We start from the raw sequence: 19,812 nt of genomic DNA, 5'->3' as shown, positions 1-19,812 counted from the left end.
TCGAGCCGTTTCCAAGTGCAAACTGTCTTAACCTAATTCCCTGCAACCGATCGCGAGGGGTTGAAAGCGTCCGATTGGCCGGCGCGTTGCCGTTTAGAGCCGATAACGCGGCCCGATTGGCCGAACGCCACCCCACTCCGCCCGTTCGGACCCGGCTGACTCAACAGGCCGCCACATAACGTCAGACTGTCGAACGGCGGGCCACGTGATCAAATTTATAGCGATTTTTTAAAATCGGCTTTTGTATAAAAGGGCCGTCGCCCGGTACATCCAGCATAAGCTTATCTACTTTCGAGAAGTAAACGAGCTACTCACTCCCAACCCAATCAACATGTTCAAGTTGGTAAGACGAATTTTTATAATTTTATTTTATAATTATCTTATTTTCCCTTAAGTAAAAGGGAAGCTTCTCCTTTGAGACGATTTTACTGAGCTTGGACACGATTTTTTCGTTACGTGGACTGTTTTTTAAATTATTTATTCAACGTACTTTCTTGTTTCTTTGATAAGGGATAAATCGAATAATCGTTTCTCGGGATGTTAACTCGAATTGAATTAAAATTTCAACAAGTGAGTTGGTATATTCGAAAGTATTCTCGAATTTAGCTTTGAATTTAAATTACCTTCAAACCTTTATTTTCATCAATTTAATCAAATCTATAAATGCAATAAGTTCCTTTTCATAAAATTAGAAGAATTCTGACTCATCCAATCTTTCCTTCGTAAATTAGAATATTTCCCGAATAAAAGATAAATAAACGCGTAATTACAATTTTCAATTACAAAGGAACACTCGTTCACACTACTTTTCCAATCACGCGTTGAAATTTCTCCCTCTCTGATGAATCATTTTTTTCAATTTGCATGTGATGAACCTCGTTTCGCAATCACGAAGGATCGATCGGCTCGAGCAAAATTCTTTCCATTCACTCCGCTCTTCATTGATCGATATATAAAAGGATCGGCCTCCTCCAGTCCCATTGATCGAGCCCTGACCTTTCCACGAGCGTTCCTTTCCAACGGAACACATCGAAGTTTCCGTTTTCTGGTCACAAAAATCGGCGAGCGAGAAATCACTCGAGCATGCATATTGTGTTAGCCAACCAACTCCGCTCGAAAAGCAAAAATGGAATGTCGGGCACTCGCCTCCCCCTCTCCCCCCTCCTCCATCTCGCGTGCTCGCCTCGGTCGCGTGCCGATCTCGCTCTCTCGCGACACTTGCTTTACACGTCACGCGCCTCGGATTGAGTTGTTTCCATTTTTTTCTTTTTTTTATTTTTTTTTTTTGAATCGTTTCCACGACGAAGTTAGAGAAAAGTTCTTTGATTTCGAAATATCTCTTTGATTTAGTTAGAATTTTAATTAATATTATTATTTGTTGATTGTAAATATATAATTGCGGATAATTGGAGAATTGTTCTCGAAAATTGAATTCGCTTTTCTCGTATCCTGAAAAAGAAAACACCGTCTTCTCTTTTACAAAAAGAGGTGGATTTGCAAGTAAAGTAACGCCTTACTCTCAAAACACCGTCCGTTAAAAGCGTATCAAATATCCGCATTCTAAGAGCATTGCTCAAAGTATATCCTCGAACGGAGCCCCCAAGCTGACTCCTTCCAAGGTAAACGAATACGAATCCGCATTAAACGCGATCAGACGTTTCCTTCCTAATCTCAGTAAGAGATTAACGCCTCCTCCTCCGTGGGAAAATCTCGCGAGACGGCGTGGACAGAGACGCTATCCCCCTAACCGTTTTCCACGACGATTAGCTTAGCAAAGAAGATAAGAAGACTATATGGATCGACATTGTCTCGCTCGACTCGAATTAGACGATCCAGGATCGAAGAAATTCGAAATATACTCTGAACTTTTAATCGACAAAGTGGAAGAACTTTTTAAAAAAATATCGAGAACAAGAATAGACGTTAATTGACAATCGGTTTAGATCGGAGGAGAGAAGAGTTCGATCTATGAAAGGATCGATGAGGGAAGAGCGAATGTAAGAGGTGTTTTTCCCGCAGGCTGTTCTCGCCGCCATCCTGGCTGTCGCCACCGCCGCTCCCGGCGGTCTGACCGGTATTATCGCCGACCATGCAGTTGGGCCGATCACCGCTCCCCTGGTTCTCAGCCACGCTGCGCCTCTGGCCGCCGCCCACGTGATCGCCCAGCCCGTGGCACCCGTCATCCGCACCGCGCCCATCGTCACCAAATCCGTGCTGACCGCCGCCCCCCTGCCCCTCCTTGCCGGCCATGGCCCGTTGCATTAGACGTTGTTAACGTCACTACCAACCACCAAGTCACGACGAGACAGCCCCCCACCTCACCCTCCCTGGAAGACAAGTAGACATAATACACACGCGCGCACGAGCGGAGCATTGCAGGCTCCTCTCCTGCCCCGCCCTCTCCCCCAAAACCTCTAAATCTCCTTGTAAATCGTCCCCTCCAAAAAAAAAAATATATATATATATATGTACGTGTACATATATATATGGAGAAAAGAGAAGAAAAAAAAAAGGAAGGATGATAAATTGGAAATGGAAAAGCGAAGGGAAGGGAAGATCGATCGGTTGAGCTGCTCGAGGATGGAACTAGCTAGGGAAGAACGAGGAGAACGAAGAACAGAACTTGGAGGTTGATCTTCGCTAATCCCGGATTAGAAGAAGCGCCCGGTTCTTCTTCTTCCTTTTTCTCGCGCATCCGCGGGCTGGAGAATCGAAAATGGCGGCGTGAACCGGCCGGCCTCCTTCCCTTCCGGCGGCATCTTCTTGGCATCATCATTGGTCTAAGCTCTTCGGGCAAATTCCGCATCTCGATCATTACCGCATCAATCATCCAGGACTCCCTCCCCCAACCCCCCTTTGGTCATATGGAATTTTAATAAAATTTTATTTAAAAAAATACCGAAGACGGAGCTTCTTCTTGTGTCAAACCCCTCATAGAAATCCTTGATCTCTCGAGGTAGAGTTTTCAACGAAGTTCAGAATGTGAAGAGGAAAATGGTAAACGAAATTCGCTGAAATTCGATTTCTTCCTCTTTCTTGCTCACTAACTATAAGTTTTAACTTTAGAAGATGATAGCGAATCTTAACCTAACCTTTTTTAAGAAAAACCTTTCTCGAAGGCTTCTCCCTCCTTCTCGAACGAAACTCGAATTGCCAGGATTAAACAATTAAACAAAAGCAATCAGAGTAAAAAAGTATGCGAGCGTTCACCCCACGAGGGATGAAGGCTACACGAAAAAAAACACCCTCGTTACATGCAGATGAGCGTAACCAGCTTCCACCGAATGTCTCCACCGAATCTTGGCCTTCGAGTATCCTGTTTTACGACCACCCTTCCCGGAAATTGTTGTCAGAAAATTCTCAAGACGAAGAGGGTCGAATCGTGCACGCACAACGTTCGCCTCGCCTCGAGGATTTTATTGCCGGTATAAAAGGCGACGAGAAATGGCAATTCGAAAAATTGGTTCGAGCACAATAGTTTTGTTCCATTTTGAACGTTTATTCTTCGAGTCTGTACAAAATTACTTCATCCCGCTCTTGTCGCCCTATATGTAGAAGAAGAAGAAGAAGAAAAAGTTTGGAAGTTTGTGGTCCTTGGTCCTAAATGATGGCCGATCAATGGAGGTAAATGGAGCCTGGGTAGTACCATTTGTAGCCGTGAGCAGGGTAGGAGAGAGGCAGAGTCGCGGTGTGCAGAGGTAGCACCTTGAAGTAGGCTGGAGGATAGACCAATGGGGGTGCTAATATAGGCGGCACTGGTGCTGGTACGGCGTGTACTGCCACGATGGCCATTGCCAGCAAGAGAATCTGTCGAGTAGATACGTTGATTGTATGGTTGTTAGTAAAATTGTGATGGTGTTTGGAAAAAATTTTTGATATTTCTTTGTATCCATGATTCTTGGTTCTTTTTCAGCGTTTATACTTTAAACTGAATAATTCTGAAATATTTAATTATTTATGATTATTAAAAATGAGAAGAAGTTTCCAGTTTTTTTGATGTCCTAAAACATCAATATCTTGTAATAGATTGGACTTGAAAAAAGGGAAAAAGAAATTATGTATTTTACCATTTAAATACGTACATATCAGGAATCGATGACGCGTAACAGTAAACGTACTTTGTGTCTCTAATAAAGTTTCCAGTTTGTTCAAAGTTAGCTATTCAAGCATCGTTATACGATTGATACCTAGTTATTGATTATTCCATTAATAATGGTCAGGTTAGTGGGAGACTTGTAGAAGTAGTTGCGTTAAATGAACTGCTATTTGCATTCCTAATGTTTACCATTCAATGAAAGTGTGAAGCACAAACGAAGTACGTAAATAACTTTATTTTATGAGAAAGATAAATTATTGGACTCGTTTGCAGAGGTAAAAATACCAATAATTGACTAATTTATTCAAAAGATTAAATTTATTTATGAAGATAAATGCTATATTAATTATATTGGAGAAATTATTTGGACAGATAATTTGCTAAATTTGAAGATTTTGACCATATATCATTGGAAAGGTACAGTTTAAAAGTTTCTAATTAACAAATGATAAATAAACCTGAATAATTAATTTCAGAAAAAAATATTGATAGAAGTAACTTACTTATAATTCTAAACAAGTATAATATATTAAGATTGATGAAATGATTCAAATTATTTGCTGAAAAAATTAAAAAAATATAGCAAGAAATATTCTACATCTTTTTAAAAAAAAAATACTTCATAGATTTTCAGATTCTTTCAAATTATATACCAATTTCAAGCATAAAACTTCTCACGAAGGTAATAGAACGTAACACGATTATACTTTAACGTGATTATATCCAGTTACATATCTCATTAATTATTCTATCCACACATACGGAATATCGAGCACAGTTGTTTGCTTTCCAATGCAACCGATCGTTGAAAACGATTCCGCGTCAATCGCAATTCAAATTCTATGCAAATCTAATTACCTGCTAATTGTGAAAATTGGAAATGAAATGTTCTCACGATATAATTTAATTGGGCTTCCATTTTGACAGGGAAAAGATTTTATCTCGTTTAAAAAAAACTTGAGAAAAACTTTTGAAAATTGAAAATTATTTCGAGGATGTCGAATCAATTATTATAGTTTCAATTAAGCGTATATAAATATTTATTAAATTTGTAAAAATGTATGTCAAGTGTTTCTATATTGATCGACATCATGTCTGACATTAAACGATCCACTTTCACTTGCTTCCTCGTATCTTCTTCTTCATCACTTGTATCTATATACTTCGTTCGTTATAATTTTCTCATAATATATAATTTTCTTATATAATTTTGTCTTTCGAGAAATTTTTCGAAATTAAGGCAAAACTATTTCAAATATTAATAACACGTTTGAAATTAAATAAAAATTAAAATATATATTCATCTTCGTGAATATATATACATATATAGATTAATTAATTAGTTCTTTTATAAAAAAAGAATTAGATAAGAATTTTGACCTATAGAATATTCTGTTCATCAGAATTTACCTTCATTTGTAAACTAAAAAAAATAAAATAATAACTAGAGCATCGATATAGAACATTCATGAAGTGTTGGTAATCTTGTTTCTTATACCACTGAAAAACAAAATTACCATAATTTTCCATAAAATGAATGTCAATATCCAAGAATGATAATAGATACATTTTACATAACTGCATTATACAAATGAATTCACAGTTCTCTTACATCTAATATAAAACTGTTTGATTAATTTTTTTAAATCATCAAAACAGAAGCATCTTGTACATATATATAAAAATAATTGCAAATTCTATCTTATCAACGAATAACATTTTAATAATCGATAAATGAAAATAATTTCTCTTAAAAATTTTTTAAAAATTACAATAATTCAATTTCTTCGTTCAACCTATCTATCCTTCGATATTCCACAACAAAAATCACAAGATCAAGCATCCTCGAGCGAATGTCTCGTGCTCTCACCCCCCATCCCCCCTTAGTACGCTTACTAAGTAATCGTGTATAGGATATATGATGGATATACTTGCCAGTTTGAACATGTTAAACGTTTTATCGGCTTTCCCGTTCGCAAACACGAAATGGACACGGATCGATACTGCTGTTGGCTCTACGGAAATCGAACTCTTTATATACACGTGCCGAAAGCTGTGTCATCTTCATTGTTCACCCCCACCCCGGCTCCCTGAGGCCTTGATCGTTCCCGATAATCCCGTATCCGCGAATCGAACGATTTTTTTTTTTCTTCTCTTTCGTCCTTCTCCTCGGTGCAACATAACGGCAATAGGCATAACAACTTTTGCATAAATAAATAGCGATGGCATCGAGCTCGATAAACAATGGAACAAATCAAATAGAGAAAAATTATTTGTGTATTTGTATTTGGAATTGAAATAAATTTTTAACTGTAAAACTTTCTTTCTAAAATCTAAGTTTTCAAAATTTAAAAATTAAAAAATTAAACTTTAACTTAACGTAAAAAATATAAGATCTCTCTTAGTATTTTCGTGGAACACGAAATTTGAAAATTCGACGAGTGACGGAATTAATTCGTTCCTAGAAAAATTCTTTAGCCAAAAACTTGGAGAAAATTTTCAAATTTTCCAAAAATTCTTCTTCAAACTTTTCCTTCAAAATGGAACACGAAATTTAAAAATTCGGCGAGTGAATTAATTCGTTCTTAGAAAAGAAATTCTTTAACCAAAAACTTGAAGAAAATTTTCAAATTTTCCAAAAATTCTTCTTCAAATTTTTCCTTCGAAATGGAACACGAAATTTGAAAATTCAGCGAGTGATGGAATTAATTCATTCCTAGAAAAGAAATTCTTTAGCCAAAAATTTGGAGAAAATTTTCAAATTTTCCAAAAATTTTTCTTCAAACATTTCCTTCGAAATTTGAAAATTCGGCGAGTGATGGAATTAATTCGTTCCTTGAAAAGAAATTCTTTAGCCAAAAACTTGGAGAAAATTTTCAAATTTTTCAAAAATTCTTCTTCAAACTTTTCCTTCGAAATGGAACACGAAATTTAAAAATTCGACGAGTGAATTAATTCGTTCTTAGAAAAGAAATTCTTTAGCCAAAGACTTGGAGAAAATTTTCAAATTTTCCAAAAATTTTTCTTCAAACTTTTCCTTCGAAATGGAACACGAAATTTGAAAATTCAGCGAGTGACGGAATTAATTCGTCCCTAGAAAAGAAATTCAAACTTTTCCTTCGAATTCTACGAATGCATTTGTCGATTCTCGACTACGCTACACTTTTCCAAGAAAACAGAATCTTAATCTGTTGTTCATTCGCGACGCGTTCAACTCCATCGCTAATTATAAATACGAGAGACACGCGCGACTCGGAAGTGGCGATGGTTGGTTGGTAGATCGGTATCGGGTAGTCGCTGATTTATGGAAGGACTCTTGAACGTGGACAGCGAGGGACGCGAGTCGAAGGACGCGAGAAGCTCTCTGATTAAAAGGCGAGATCCTCTGTTCCAACCCATATTCCGTTAATGGACTCGAGACGTTTCTGGATCGGGTCAGATTGGAGTTGGACAGAGGTGTGCAAGGATGAGCGAGCACCGTTCAATTAAGGGACGAGGAAGAGTCTTGCGAGAGTTTCTTTGATCACTCTGGTGGATTCCTTTGCTGTGAAAGGAAACAGTGTATATATATATTCGCGAGAGAAACTGGGGTGGAATTTTGGAGGGTCTTGGGATGATTGGTAATGAGTGTTTCGTGGATGTTTGATGGATGAACGAGAGAATGGAAAACTCGAAAATATATTCCAAAAGAATTATCCATCATTTTTTTCGAATTTCCAATGAACTAGAAATATCTTGTCTCGTAATTCAATCGTTTTGTTTTCAATTGAAAATTATTAACACCGTAACATGATTATATTATTGATATGGAACAGTATCAAATATATTTGCTCCAAATCAATCAATTTTATGTAATTATTGTAAATTATTAAATTACTTTAAAGATATATCCATCAAATGTTACTGTGAAACGGAATGGATATCTCATAAGGATATTTTTCATAAATTTTCGCTCTCGATAATTTCACTCTCGAACAGATTTGTATTCTCATACCGAAATGTTGATGTTACGGCACAGCGATAAAGGGCGGAAGAGGCGCCTCGACGACGTAATTTCCGGGGTGAAATTCCTTATCGCGAGCCGCAAAAGTTCGATCACGGTTGCTTAATAAATTCTCGCGGAACGGCACCTTATCTGGGTAAGGCTCGTTTCGCAGGCCCCGATACGGGAACGTTGGATCGCCATTGCGTCGTATAAAAGGCGCTTTGCCATTACGTATCCATTCTTACGCACCGCTCGTGATCGTCGAAGCGTAACCGAGTCGAGCGTCGATTTCGAAATCGCGAATAGAATATATATATATATAGATTTACATTAAGGCAGGCATAAAAAATGAACGGTTACGCTTTGTGCCGTAATTCTCAGCGTGGGTGTAATATCTCAGCGTCGTAAGATCAATCGTTTTTACAATCGTGTGAAATTATCATCCTTTTTTTTTTTCTTTTTTTTGTCATTTTATTATTATTTCTAGAAATTTCTCGATGAAAGTTTCAAAGGCATATATTTTCACGATTTTGAAATTTTTTATTCGTATTTTTTTAATGGAAATTGAATGACACAGTATTTCTATAGCCTTTAGTTTTTGGTTTTATGATGAAAATATAGAGTTATATTAAAATGTATTTAAAAAAGATTAGAAAATATGTTATTCGACTTCCAAAATCAATTTTTGTTTGTGAATAATAATGGGAAAATGAGTAAGACACCCTGTATATAAAAGTTGATCTTATCATTTCCTTTGTATAATAAAGTTTAATCTGGTTAGTCGAGAAACTAGTTTATTAACTCGTTTTAAAAATTTGAGATTTTAGTCAGAGAAAGATTATATTTGTTTTATTGTATGGAAAGTAGAAGTTGCCTTTTTTGGATTTTAACCTCATTTTGTAATATTCAAATTTGGAAATGTAAATGTTATCTTAATTACAATATGATAATGAGTAACTTCCTTCAAAAAATACTCGATTGACCCTTTCGACAGTTTTTCGATTATCGGAGAAATGGAACAAATCCAATTTGCTATTGAGAAGCAACATTAATAGCTTCCTATCAATCTCTAACTAATATGACTTGTCCAATCGATACGAAGAATCCGAAGAGAATTAACTAGCTTTATCGTTCTCTATTAATCGCCATTGTCAATAAACGATATTGCGCAACATCGCGTTTGGGTACTAAAAGTAAAAAAGCAATAAACCAAAGAGATCACGCATCACGTGTATTAAACACACATAGAGTCCTTCTCAGAAAACGTATCAACAACGAAATTCAATTTTTATTCCAAACCATGACTAACTGGGAAACTCGTTTACCCACAGGTTCCTGGCAATCTGGTGGCCCCTAAAGTGTCAGATAACGAAGAGGAGGGCCCGAATGATAATAGTGGTGATCTGGTTCATCGCCCTCACAACAACCTCCCCGTGGCTCCTCTTCTTCGACCTGGTCGCCATTTACAAAGACGATCCAGACCTGAGGCTCTGCCTAGAGGTGTGGCCACACCCGAAGGACGAAACCCTCTTCTTCCTGATCGGCAATCTGACGTTGTGCTACGTACTTCCCACGATCCTCATCTCCCTCTGCTACATCCTGATCTGGATCAAAGTGTGGCGGAGGCACATACCCTCGGACACGAAGGACGCCCAAATGGAGAGGATACAGCAGAAATCGAAGGTGAAGGTGGTGAAAATGTTGGTCGTGGTCGTCATACTGTTCGTCCTCTCGTGGCTACCCCTCTACGTGATCTTCACTGTGATCAAGCTGGGCGACGAGCAAAGGGAGGACGAGATCGTCCCCATAGCGACGCCGATCGCCCAGTGGCTGGGTGCGAGCAACTCGTGCATCAATCCGATCCTGTACGCCTTCTTCAACAAAAAGTATCGGCGGGGCTTCGTTGCAATTCTGAAGAGCGGCCGCTGCTGCGGCAAGATCAGGTACTACGAGACAGTGGCTATGATGTCCTCGTCCACGAGCATGAGGAAGTCCTCGTACTACGTGAACAACAACAACAACAACAACAACAACTCGTCGACAAGAAGGACCTTCCACGGGCCCCCTGTCCACCAGGAGAGCAACGTCTCGTACATATTCAACCACACCGGCGTCTAAAATCGTCTGATCACGACACAGATTTGATGAGATTTCATGTTTATTCCTGGAGGCTGGCTGCCCGGTTTCTTCACAGTGAGCCGGTCCGAGGTTAATGTGGGTCACCCGTGATCGCAACCGATTGTCACTCGGATCGGGCCCGTCGCCGATTACCAAATATGGAAGCACGTTGTTCACCGACTCGCTTCTTCCACCCCCTCCCTCCCTTCTGTTCCCTCGCCTTTTCCTCGGTTTCTAATCGCGATCGAAACGCGCGATACGAAAATTGCCGTTTTCTTTTGCCGACGCGGGAAAGCAATCCTCGCGAGTCCTTGGTCGGGAGCGAAGAAAAAGGAAATGCGAAAAGTAATAGCGTGCCTGGTTTTTTTGAAGCGAGCCTGGATCCCTTTCCTCCCGCAGCTTCTTCGAGGCTCGTTGGATCGAGAGAGAATGGAGAGATGAGATCCTGGATCTCGCCTTTTTCACGAGCAAGCCTTTCTAGATTTTTAAAGAAGAAATAAAAGGGACCGAGCTTTTAATTGGAACTCCACTTGTCTGAACATTTTGAGAATCGATTCGAAATTTTTGCGTGTTGTTGGATAGCAGGTTCGATTTTTAAAGCTGTCTCGATCGAATGACGTGTAACGATAACAATTTCGTAATAAGTGGAGTTCTACCTAAGCAGTCGTTGAAAACGATCGTCGATCGATCGCAAAAGGAAAAGAAAATCGACGATCCGTCGCACGATACAGCGTTTACGATCGTGATCCTGCGTCGCGTGTTGGTCAATCGAACGATCTTTCTAGAACCGATGGTCCATTTGTAATATTGTAAATTGTCGCGTGGAGGAAGGGCGGAAGTGAGAGGAACTGCGCACCGTCAGCCATTGACGATTTACTCGTAATAAGTCCTTAGCGAAATAAAATACAGAAATTTATCCGTGCATTGCATGCTGCGACTCAAGTCAAGACACCTAATTGCATAACACCTAACGTTACCTTATACACACATTATACTGGCATAGCGTGTACGCGAGCGATGAAGATGGAAACGAGATAGAGCGATAACTGTAAAGGAGCGAAAAGTAGTGAACGCACACTGAGCGAGATAAGAATGAGAATGTTTCGAGAATTTCGATCGAACACTACCTCCGCATGCAGAGAGCAAAGCAGAATTACTATTACGTATTATATACACTACTTGTACTTATTATTCGTAGCACGGTCGGCTCCAACAAGTAATAAAATACATATACACGTACGTACATAATATATATATACATATATATATTTTCTTATCGGAACGTTAGACGATCTAGTCGTTTTTTTGGTGACTTCTTACGGTGCCATTACGCTACGATAAAATAAATGACGCGCCTGTGTGCGCGCGACGATTAATCGTTGGGATCGAAACGATCGAACGATTGATCGATCAAGGATCAACGATGCTCTCGTCCGCCGCCGCCGCCGCCGCGTTATCAACGTTGCCTCGCTCCTTCCGTCTCATCTGAGCCAAGCCTGGCCCACCGCACCCACACACTCGACACACTCGCCCCCCCACCTAACCTCGCTTACGTCCCAACACGAACTTGATCCGACCCAGAGAAAGGCGGAAGCGACCGACTTTCCCGTTTTTTTTTTTTTCGTCTCGAATTATCCCCGATCGAACGTGCGCGACGAATTAACGCGGTTACTGGCGACAATAAAACGATCTTTTACGCTGCAGGAGGGCAGCTCCTGTTACCGACTAGTTCAGAGACCATGCTTACGTGCGCGCGGCGAATTGTCCGCGACGACAGCGCCTCTTTCGCTGGATCTACGTACTATTGTTGGGTAACCAAAAAGATTTTGTCGTTTTTCCTTGTGTATGGCTGAAAGAAAGAAAGTTATTTTTATTTCGTTGAAATAAGTATTATTATATGCGAGTGTTATTAACGAAAAATGTACTTCGAAGAAAAAGTTTTTTTTCATCGAGTAAATTTTGAGACGACTTTTGCACAGAATTTATTTTATCGAACGAAAAAGAATTTTCTTGGTTATCTAATGTATCGTATTGGGATCAATGGAAGAGGTTTTATCGTCTTTGATGATTTGCTGGTGGCACGTATTCGTATTTTTTTAGAGCTCGATCTCTCCAAATCGTAATATAGAATAATTATACAGGGTGCGTCAGTTTTATCCACGTCGAAATTTGTGCATATTGTGTAGAATATATTGTGTAAACATAGGTTGCTCGAGACTTGGTAGAAAGCAAGAGTAGATCGATGTTTAATTTCGAAATATTTATCGTTCGATTTCGAAGCCATTACGTACATTCATGTATATAGAATAAGAAATTTGTTTGTTATTACAACTCTTCGATCGATCTATGTTTATATAACACTATTCGTTACCAAAATTTGATTGGATACAATTGAGACATCCTGTATATGCACAATTGTCCGTTAGCCACATCTCGTTCTAACTCGTCAGTGAGGAGCTGAAGAAGTTCAATTCGAACAACTATAAATTGACGTTCATGCAAATATCATTTAAAAAACTGGGCATAAAAGAAGGCTGCAAACTCTATAAACAAATATTGTCCTTTCCATTCGAAACACTTTGAAATAAGATAAGATCTCTTCTATCGACGATTGAAATTTGATTGAAAATAATAACTTTAGAAAATTTTATTTTTTCTACAACGTAGCCTCTTTCATATCCAGTCTTCCAGTTTGTTCCACTCTGACGATTACCAACGAGTGTTTCGTTGTTCTTCTACGAGACTTTTATCGGGCATTTACGTAGCACATCCTTCCTCGATGCCAGAGGATATCTCGATCGACTGTGAATTGTTTTTCCTGTGCAAAGTATCCCACGGTAAACATTGGATAAATTTCCACTCTTGCTATTTTTTTCTCATTCTTCTCATAAAACTCATATATATATTATATTTATTTTCCATATTCTTCGTTTTTCTCTCTTTTTATTTTTGACAATCGCAAAAGAATACTTGAACAATCGTATCGAGATTAATTTTCAATTCCATTTTCTTGTACGTTTGGGCAAATTATGTGCAAAAAGAATTGCTTCACAAAATGGCCATTTATCCAACGTTCACCGTTAAAAGAGAGATCCTCCAACGAAAAAATGGAGGGTAGATTTCACAGTGGTCGCGTGTATTCAAATGCTACCGACTTGAGAATTATATATATAATAACTTGACTCTTTGTAATACTTGATATGTAAGACGGTGTAACGTAAAAAAAAAAAAAAAAAAAAAGTGCTGCGGGATTTTATGATAGAGCAACTATTTTCGTAAGGTTTTTATACGTGGCGAAGACAGGATCTATAATAGATGTAACGAAATGCCGTATGCGAGGTATATATAATTGTAATAGGCGGTCGTGCGTGGAAATAAATTTATTCATATCTATATCGTAGGCTATATATAAAACGATGTCGACGAAGTCGCGTGACGTTCTCTAGAAAGTAAGAAGTATATATATATATAAAAAAAAAACAAAAACAAAAAAAAAAAAAAGAAATCGTTATATAAGGATGAAGAAATGAAACGAAGAAAAAAAAACAGAAATAAATGTAAAAAATGAAAAAAAAAGCACACACACACACACACAGAGAAAAAAAAGAAGAAATAATGGAGGGCACACGTGTCGTGGAAATAAAAAAAAATTATTATTGCAATCTCTCGAGAAGCGACTGTATACGTAAGCGTCTTGTAAGTTAACGATCTATATTATAAGGATATGATATTTATATAAATAGCGTATACATATATATTATATATATTATATATATGTATATACATGGAACTAAACGTCTATCTGCTATCTCTATGTAAATAATGTAACTTATAATATTATTGTAAGTATGTATATCGTTGCTATGTTGTTACTATATACACCGCTGTTACCTTCGTTCTTATTCGTTGCCTCCCTCTCTCTCGTCCGAGAGGATATCTTAAGGCTTGTTTACAATTGCAGACAATTGTCTGTGGATATTTGTTTATTACGGATAATAATAACGATCGATTGTTAACGAATTAAATGAAGGATAATTCGAAGGTATAGAAAATAATATCCAGTTTTATTTAATACTTCTTTTTTTTCTTTGTATACAGCGCACTCTATCGATGGCGTCTCGAACTATATAGACTTATCGAATTACAAGAGAAAGAGAAACAAACAAACAACACTAGAGATTAAAAAATTGTTGAAAATTTAACGATAATCTTTTAAATATTATTAAATATTATTAAATATTATTTATATGTTATATATTATATAATATTATTATATTATATATTATTAAATATATTAAATATTTTTTTTTTTGTATCAATGGACTAAAATATCCAATATTTCATTTTACGATTTTTCTTTCTCTTTCTCCTCGCCCTTCAAAACGATCTATACATGTTGTTCACGAAAATATCCTCGGACAAACGTCTGTAAGCGATCCACCACTCGTCTCATGGAGATTTGTTCTTAATCGGAGAGCGAACGAAAACGTTCGTTGCTCGTCGTTCGTTTCAACCCGTCTCGTAAGATACCCGTCGTTTCGTGTGCGCACAGTCAAAGAAAAAACAGATTTGCTGTTGTTCCCAAAAGAAAGAAAAAGAAAAAAAAGAAGGAGTCTTATATCGTTGTATTATTTATATCGTCTAAAAAACAAAAACTCGTTCTCTCGAATCAAACTCGTTCGTTTCGAATTGTACATAGGCATCGTTCGCGATATTTGAACACCCTATATATACATATATATATATACATATATCGTGCATCCACTTGTTCCAACGCAATTTAGATTTGATTGATATCGATTGTTAATCCCTTGCCCCTCCCTTCCCCCGAACTATTTTGATATTTGGAGCGTCCACAATGTAAATGACACTTGTTAGGTATACTTTTAAAAAATAATATACAGCTCGATCGACTCGAGTCTATCTATCGAAACGCTGTACACGCTGTACATTGTTGTTGGTATTTTCGTGTATTTTCGTATTTTACGTACACACACTACTAGTACTATTGATACTATTTTTTATAAAATAAAACGACGATGATCATTCGCTACGTCCTTATAAAGCGATGATGAGGAGGTGGAGAAACGAAACAGAGGAGAATGTGATCGATTGACTGTACGTATCGGGAAATCCGCGTGGCATTAAAAGCTGGCCGGCAGGTGTTTCGATGTTGTTTTTTTCTTTTTTTTTTTTTAAAATTTATTATAACACGTTCTATAATAATAATAATAGTAATAATAAATATAAGCTTGCAATTTCAGAAATTGCACGATTTTTATTTTCGTATGGATATATACGGTGTACGAAACGAGACGATCAAACGTTTAACACGTGTAATAAATTTTGATCGAACGAATGAAGAGTACTTTTGTTTCTCGATCGATTATTAATAAATATCTAGAATGGTTGTGAATATACTTATTGTTATTTATTATTGGAAATAATTAAATGTATTTTCATAGTATTTGAAGAATTATATTGGCTATATCAATTAGTATAATTGTTGTAATTGTAAATTTGAGAATTGGTTTATACAAGTAACTATTTACATTTAGTACCATTTTATGGTGTGCTTTTTTTATCGGTATTTAACATTTTTTTCCATTTAACTGCAGTGCTACGTAATCTGTAGATCTCGATAGTGAAAGAATGTGCAGCGGAAAGAAATAAATGTGGCATTGAGGATAATATATCGACGCATGGCAATCGAGGAGAATAATAAATTATCGAAGGTAGAATTGTGAAACGTCTATGAGAACGTTAAATATAATCTGTCTATGATTTTTTCAAAATTATATTTCAATAAAAATCGATTGTCATCGACATATATAACAGAAAAAAGTTTAATTTTTTAAAATTCTTCACAGATGATAACAAATATTAAATATTTGTAATAAAATTTAATTTATCTGGATGATTAAATTAATAATTAAATAATGCTTTGATGAACTATTGATAGTTTGAAAATACTTAAATTATATTTTATAGAATTTAAAAAATTGATTGAATTAAACAAATAGAATACAAAAATCGTTTGCCTAAAATAATCTGTTGAAAAAGATGAAAATTTTTGAAGTTTATATCACAATTTCGAATTTATAATCAAAATGATTTCAAAATTTATCGTGTTAAAAGAAAAGTTTCTCTTTGTACTAACATTGAGAATTTTTAAATTTAATTTCTTCGACTTTCGAATGCAAAAATTTGTATTATATTATATTATTATTCGTATTACTAATTTTAAAATTTCAATTTCACCAATTTCATTGACTTTCCATAATAATACAAATTTTATTCTACTTTATACTATTTTATATCGCACAATTTTCAAATTTATTCCATTTAATATCTTCAATCACATTCGAAGGCATAAATTTTATTGAATTATGCTCTTTAACAACGTTCTCAAACCTCGACTTGTTCTAAGATCCTCTTCGACTAATATTACGCATATAACGTAAAAATCACAATGGATCTATAAAAAAAAAAAAAAAAAGAAATTAATGTTCCAACAATAATTCATACTAAAACCTCATAACACGAAACATCAGCTGGCCAGTTAGTAACCGTCAAGTCTGGTATCTCGCTGGTGCGACGATTTCGTTTGCAAACGAGGCTAAATCGATTCTCAAACAAAAAAAAAAAAAAAAAAAAAAAGAAATTAATGTTCCAACAATAATTCATACTAAAACCTCATAACACGAAACATCAGCTGGCCAGTTAGTACCCGTCAAGTCTGGTATCTCGCTGGTGCGCCGATTTCGTTTGCAAACGAGGCTAAATCGATTCTCAAACAAAAAAAAAAAAAAAAAAAAAAAAAAAAAAAAGGAAAAAAAAAGAAAAAAGAGGGAAAAAAAAAGACGAAAAGCAACCTCCGGATCCGTTCCTATGCTTATCGTTCACGAAAGCGAAAATAAATGACACGTATAAAACGGATAATACTGCTGAATGAAAGTTTTCCTTTGCGCGGCGACGAACCGCTTTGCCACCAGGGGTGGTTTTCTATCCTTGTTCCTTATTTCGTACGGCGGATTGATGGTGGATCGAGGAACCGCGGATAGATCGGCATTCGCGTAATCTGAATCATTAGTGATCTATGAATATAACGAAGATATAACACAGTGATTTGTTGATTCGTTTGGAGAGAGCCGAGGGATGTTTATCTTTTAAATTTGGGATTGGTTGAAAGGATGATTCGAATGAAAGGAAGATTTTTGTTTATGATTAGAGTTTTCGTGCATTTTATTTGCATTTAATTGGGATTCAGAGAAATTTATGTTCGAATGAAATTTTTATCAGTATGGAATGTGTAATTATTGTTTGTTATATTATTGAAAGAGTATCAGAGACCCTCTATGTCTTTCTACGTGGAATTTTCAATTTTTAAAAACATTTTCCCTAGAAATCGATATTAATTCTACTAGGATTCGATAAATTTCGATTATGATTTTTTTTTTTTATTTTATTTCCAATTTTCTTTTCACTTTTAAAACCTATGTTGGATAATTTCGATTTTCTTTAATAAAATTGTATTTAACTTCAATTTTTTCAACATGATAACTATTACATAAAGATACACAAGAATCTAGGCCATGCATAAATTATAAACCAAACAGGTAAAAAAAAAAAAAAATTAACAATTTTAAATTGGAAAGAGCGAATTCAAGTATCTTCACGAATTTCATTATATCAAGAAAGAAAATATCTATCTCTCTGCACTTTTCGTTTCTCTCCTTTCTTCCTTCCTTCCTTCCTTTTTCCTCTTCTTTCTTCTCTTTCGATTTTAACGCTATGGGGCCAAAGCGCGTGGTTTCTGCAAAATTTTCTAAAATCTGCGCAAAATTGTACGCGGTTCGCGGCAAAAAATTTGAAAACTTTTCAATAGAATTTGAAATTGATGTACAATATAAAAAGAAGAAGAAGAAAAAAAGATAAACAGAAAATGCACGATTGATTTTTCGAAGCAAGCTTTCGAAAGAAAGTTGTTTGGAGAGTTTTTTCCCGCGAAACGTAAGAAAGAAGTTTTCTTCTAAAGCGTGAACGATGGCCGCAGATTGTCTCGAGTCTCTATCAATTCATCGGATATTTTTCTACACGGGTTCGATTAGATTTTTCAAAAGCGTGGTGGCGTGTGTGTGTAAATAATAAAACGGCAATTTTAGAGGAGTATTGTATTAATATTATTATTACGATATATTATTATTACATTATTTACTATCGATTTACATGAAAAATGTTTACACAGGCTAAGGTAACATAAAGATATTTCTCTATAAATTTACATCGAAACGAAAATGGAAAAAAAAAGGAAAAAAAGAAAAAAAATACAAAAAAAGAAGAAGAAGAAGAAGACGAAGAGGAAGCGAGTAACTCCAAGTTGTAAAAGTTCTTCTGGAACAACAATGGAATACTTGGGGCGGCGAACTTCAGAGTGAGCTAAGATTGTTTGTACAATCACCTCGATGAAATATTTGTAGCAGGGATGGGACAGTAGAAACTTCGAGAAACCGAACCAAGAAATTTCGAGTTTCTCGAACTTAGAAACTTTTTTGCGATTCGAAACTTTTAACTAATAATCCATCCAAAAAAAAAGATACGAATTAAGTTTTTCGAAGGATTTCAAAAATCGAAATTTTCTCCCGATCTTCCATCTTTTGATTTTCAACAAAGTTTCGAGGTTCGAGAGTTTCGAGAAATTGATTGGGATTGAGTCTCGACCCATCTTTAATTTCTAGTCCTTGAAGAAAATATATATAAATAATTCCAACGTTTCTCTACGGAATAAAAATCTAGAGAAAGGAAAAGAAGAAGAAGAAGAAGAAAAAGGAGAAGAAGAGAATAACAAGAATACATATTTATACCGATGTATTTTCTTCGAAATTATACATGGTTTCGATTTTCCTTTTCGTTTCATCGAGAGATTATTTTAAGACAGTAGTAGACGTAGACATAGAAAGGTGAGATTGAAATTGTCAACAATGAAATTGTCTCCGAGGAAGAATATTTATTCAGAGATCGGGGAAGAAAGTTTGAACGTGTTCTCGAATTTGCAATTCGTTTTCGCCCAGATATCAAAGCGAGGAACGATCGAAGAGGAGGATCGTCATAACGATTGTGAATGGGGCACGAATTCCGTCGATGCGACTTCTCGTTAAACGTGGAAGAAAAAAAACAGAAGTTATTATTTCGTTTTCGACGCAAAATCGAGCTTTTATTGGATGATAGATTACGCTTTATCGTGCTACACCGAATTTAAATGGAAATGTACGAGCAAATATTATCTTATTTTCCAGCATTCCCTTTTCCCCTTAGAGTAAAATATAAATATAATTATAGTGGGAACATATTATGGAGCAATTTGTTCGAGTTTATTAATTGAATTAATTGAAATTACACCATAATTTCGGCCTCTTGAGATATATAAATATAGAAAATAATTAAACAAACAGAATTGAATTATTTAAAATTTTACTGCTTTTAAAATAGATAATAAATTTCTTTTTAATTTTTTAATCTTAGGAAAATGAATAATAAAATTGAGTAGATGTTTATATTTCATCTTCTTTGCGTCTTCTGACAATGAAAACGAAATAGAACACAAATTCTCATT

The 19,812-nt window shown here is 36.0% G+C and overlaps 2 protein-coding genes across 2 annotated transcripts in view; both read left to right on the top strand.

Moving 5' to 3' along the window:
- Window positions 1–10,256, top strand: part of LOC102671200 (neuropeptide SIFamide receptor-like) — a 73,237-nt gene extending 62,981 nt beyond the window's left edge. The window contains exon 3 of the mRNA XM_006610120.2: window positions 9,413–10,256. Within this exon, the coding sequence (XP_006610183.1) occupies window positions 9,413–10,199 (787 nt within the window). The 3' untranslated portion in view covers window positions 10,200–10,256. The remainder of the gene's footprint in view (window positions 1–9,412) is intronic.
- Window positions 234–2,266, top strand: LOC116186881. Its single transcript, XM_031515439.1, has 2 exons — window positions 234–343; window positions 2,020–2,266. Exons 1-2 carry the CDS (start codon window positions 332–334, stop codon window positions 2,263–2,265), a joined length of 258 nt encoding a protein of 85 aa, XP_031371299.1. The 5' UTR covers window positions 234–331; the 3' UTR covers window position 2,266.
- Window positions 10,257–19,812: the final 9,556 nt, after the last annotated feature.

Source organism: Apis dorsata, unplaced genomic scaffold (assembly GCF_000469605.1).
Source record: "Apis dorsata unplaced genomic scaffold, Apis dorsata 1.3 scaffold_69, whole genome shotgun sequence".
NCBI lineage: Eukaryota > Metazoa > Arthropoda > Insecta > Hymenoptera > Apidae > Apis > Apis dorsata.
The sequence above is the reverse complement of the archived record's forward strand: the minus strand, read 5'-3'. Positions and strand labels throughout refer to the sequence as shown.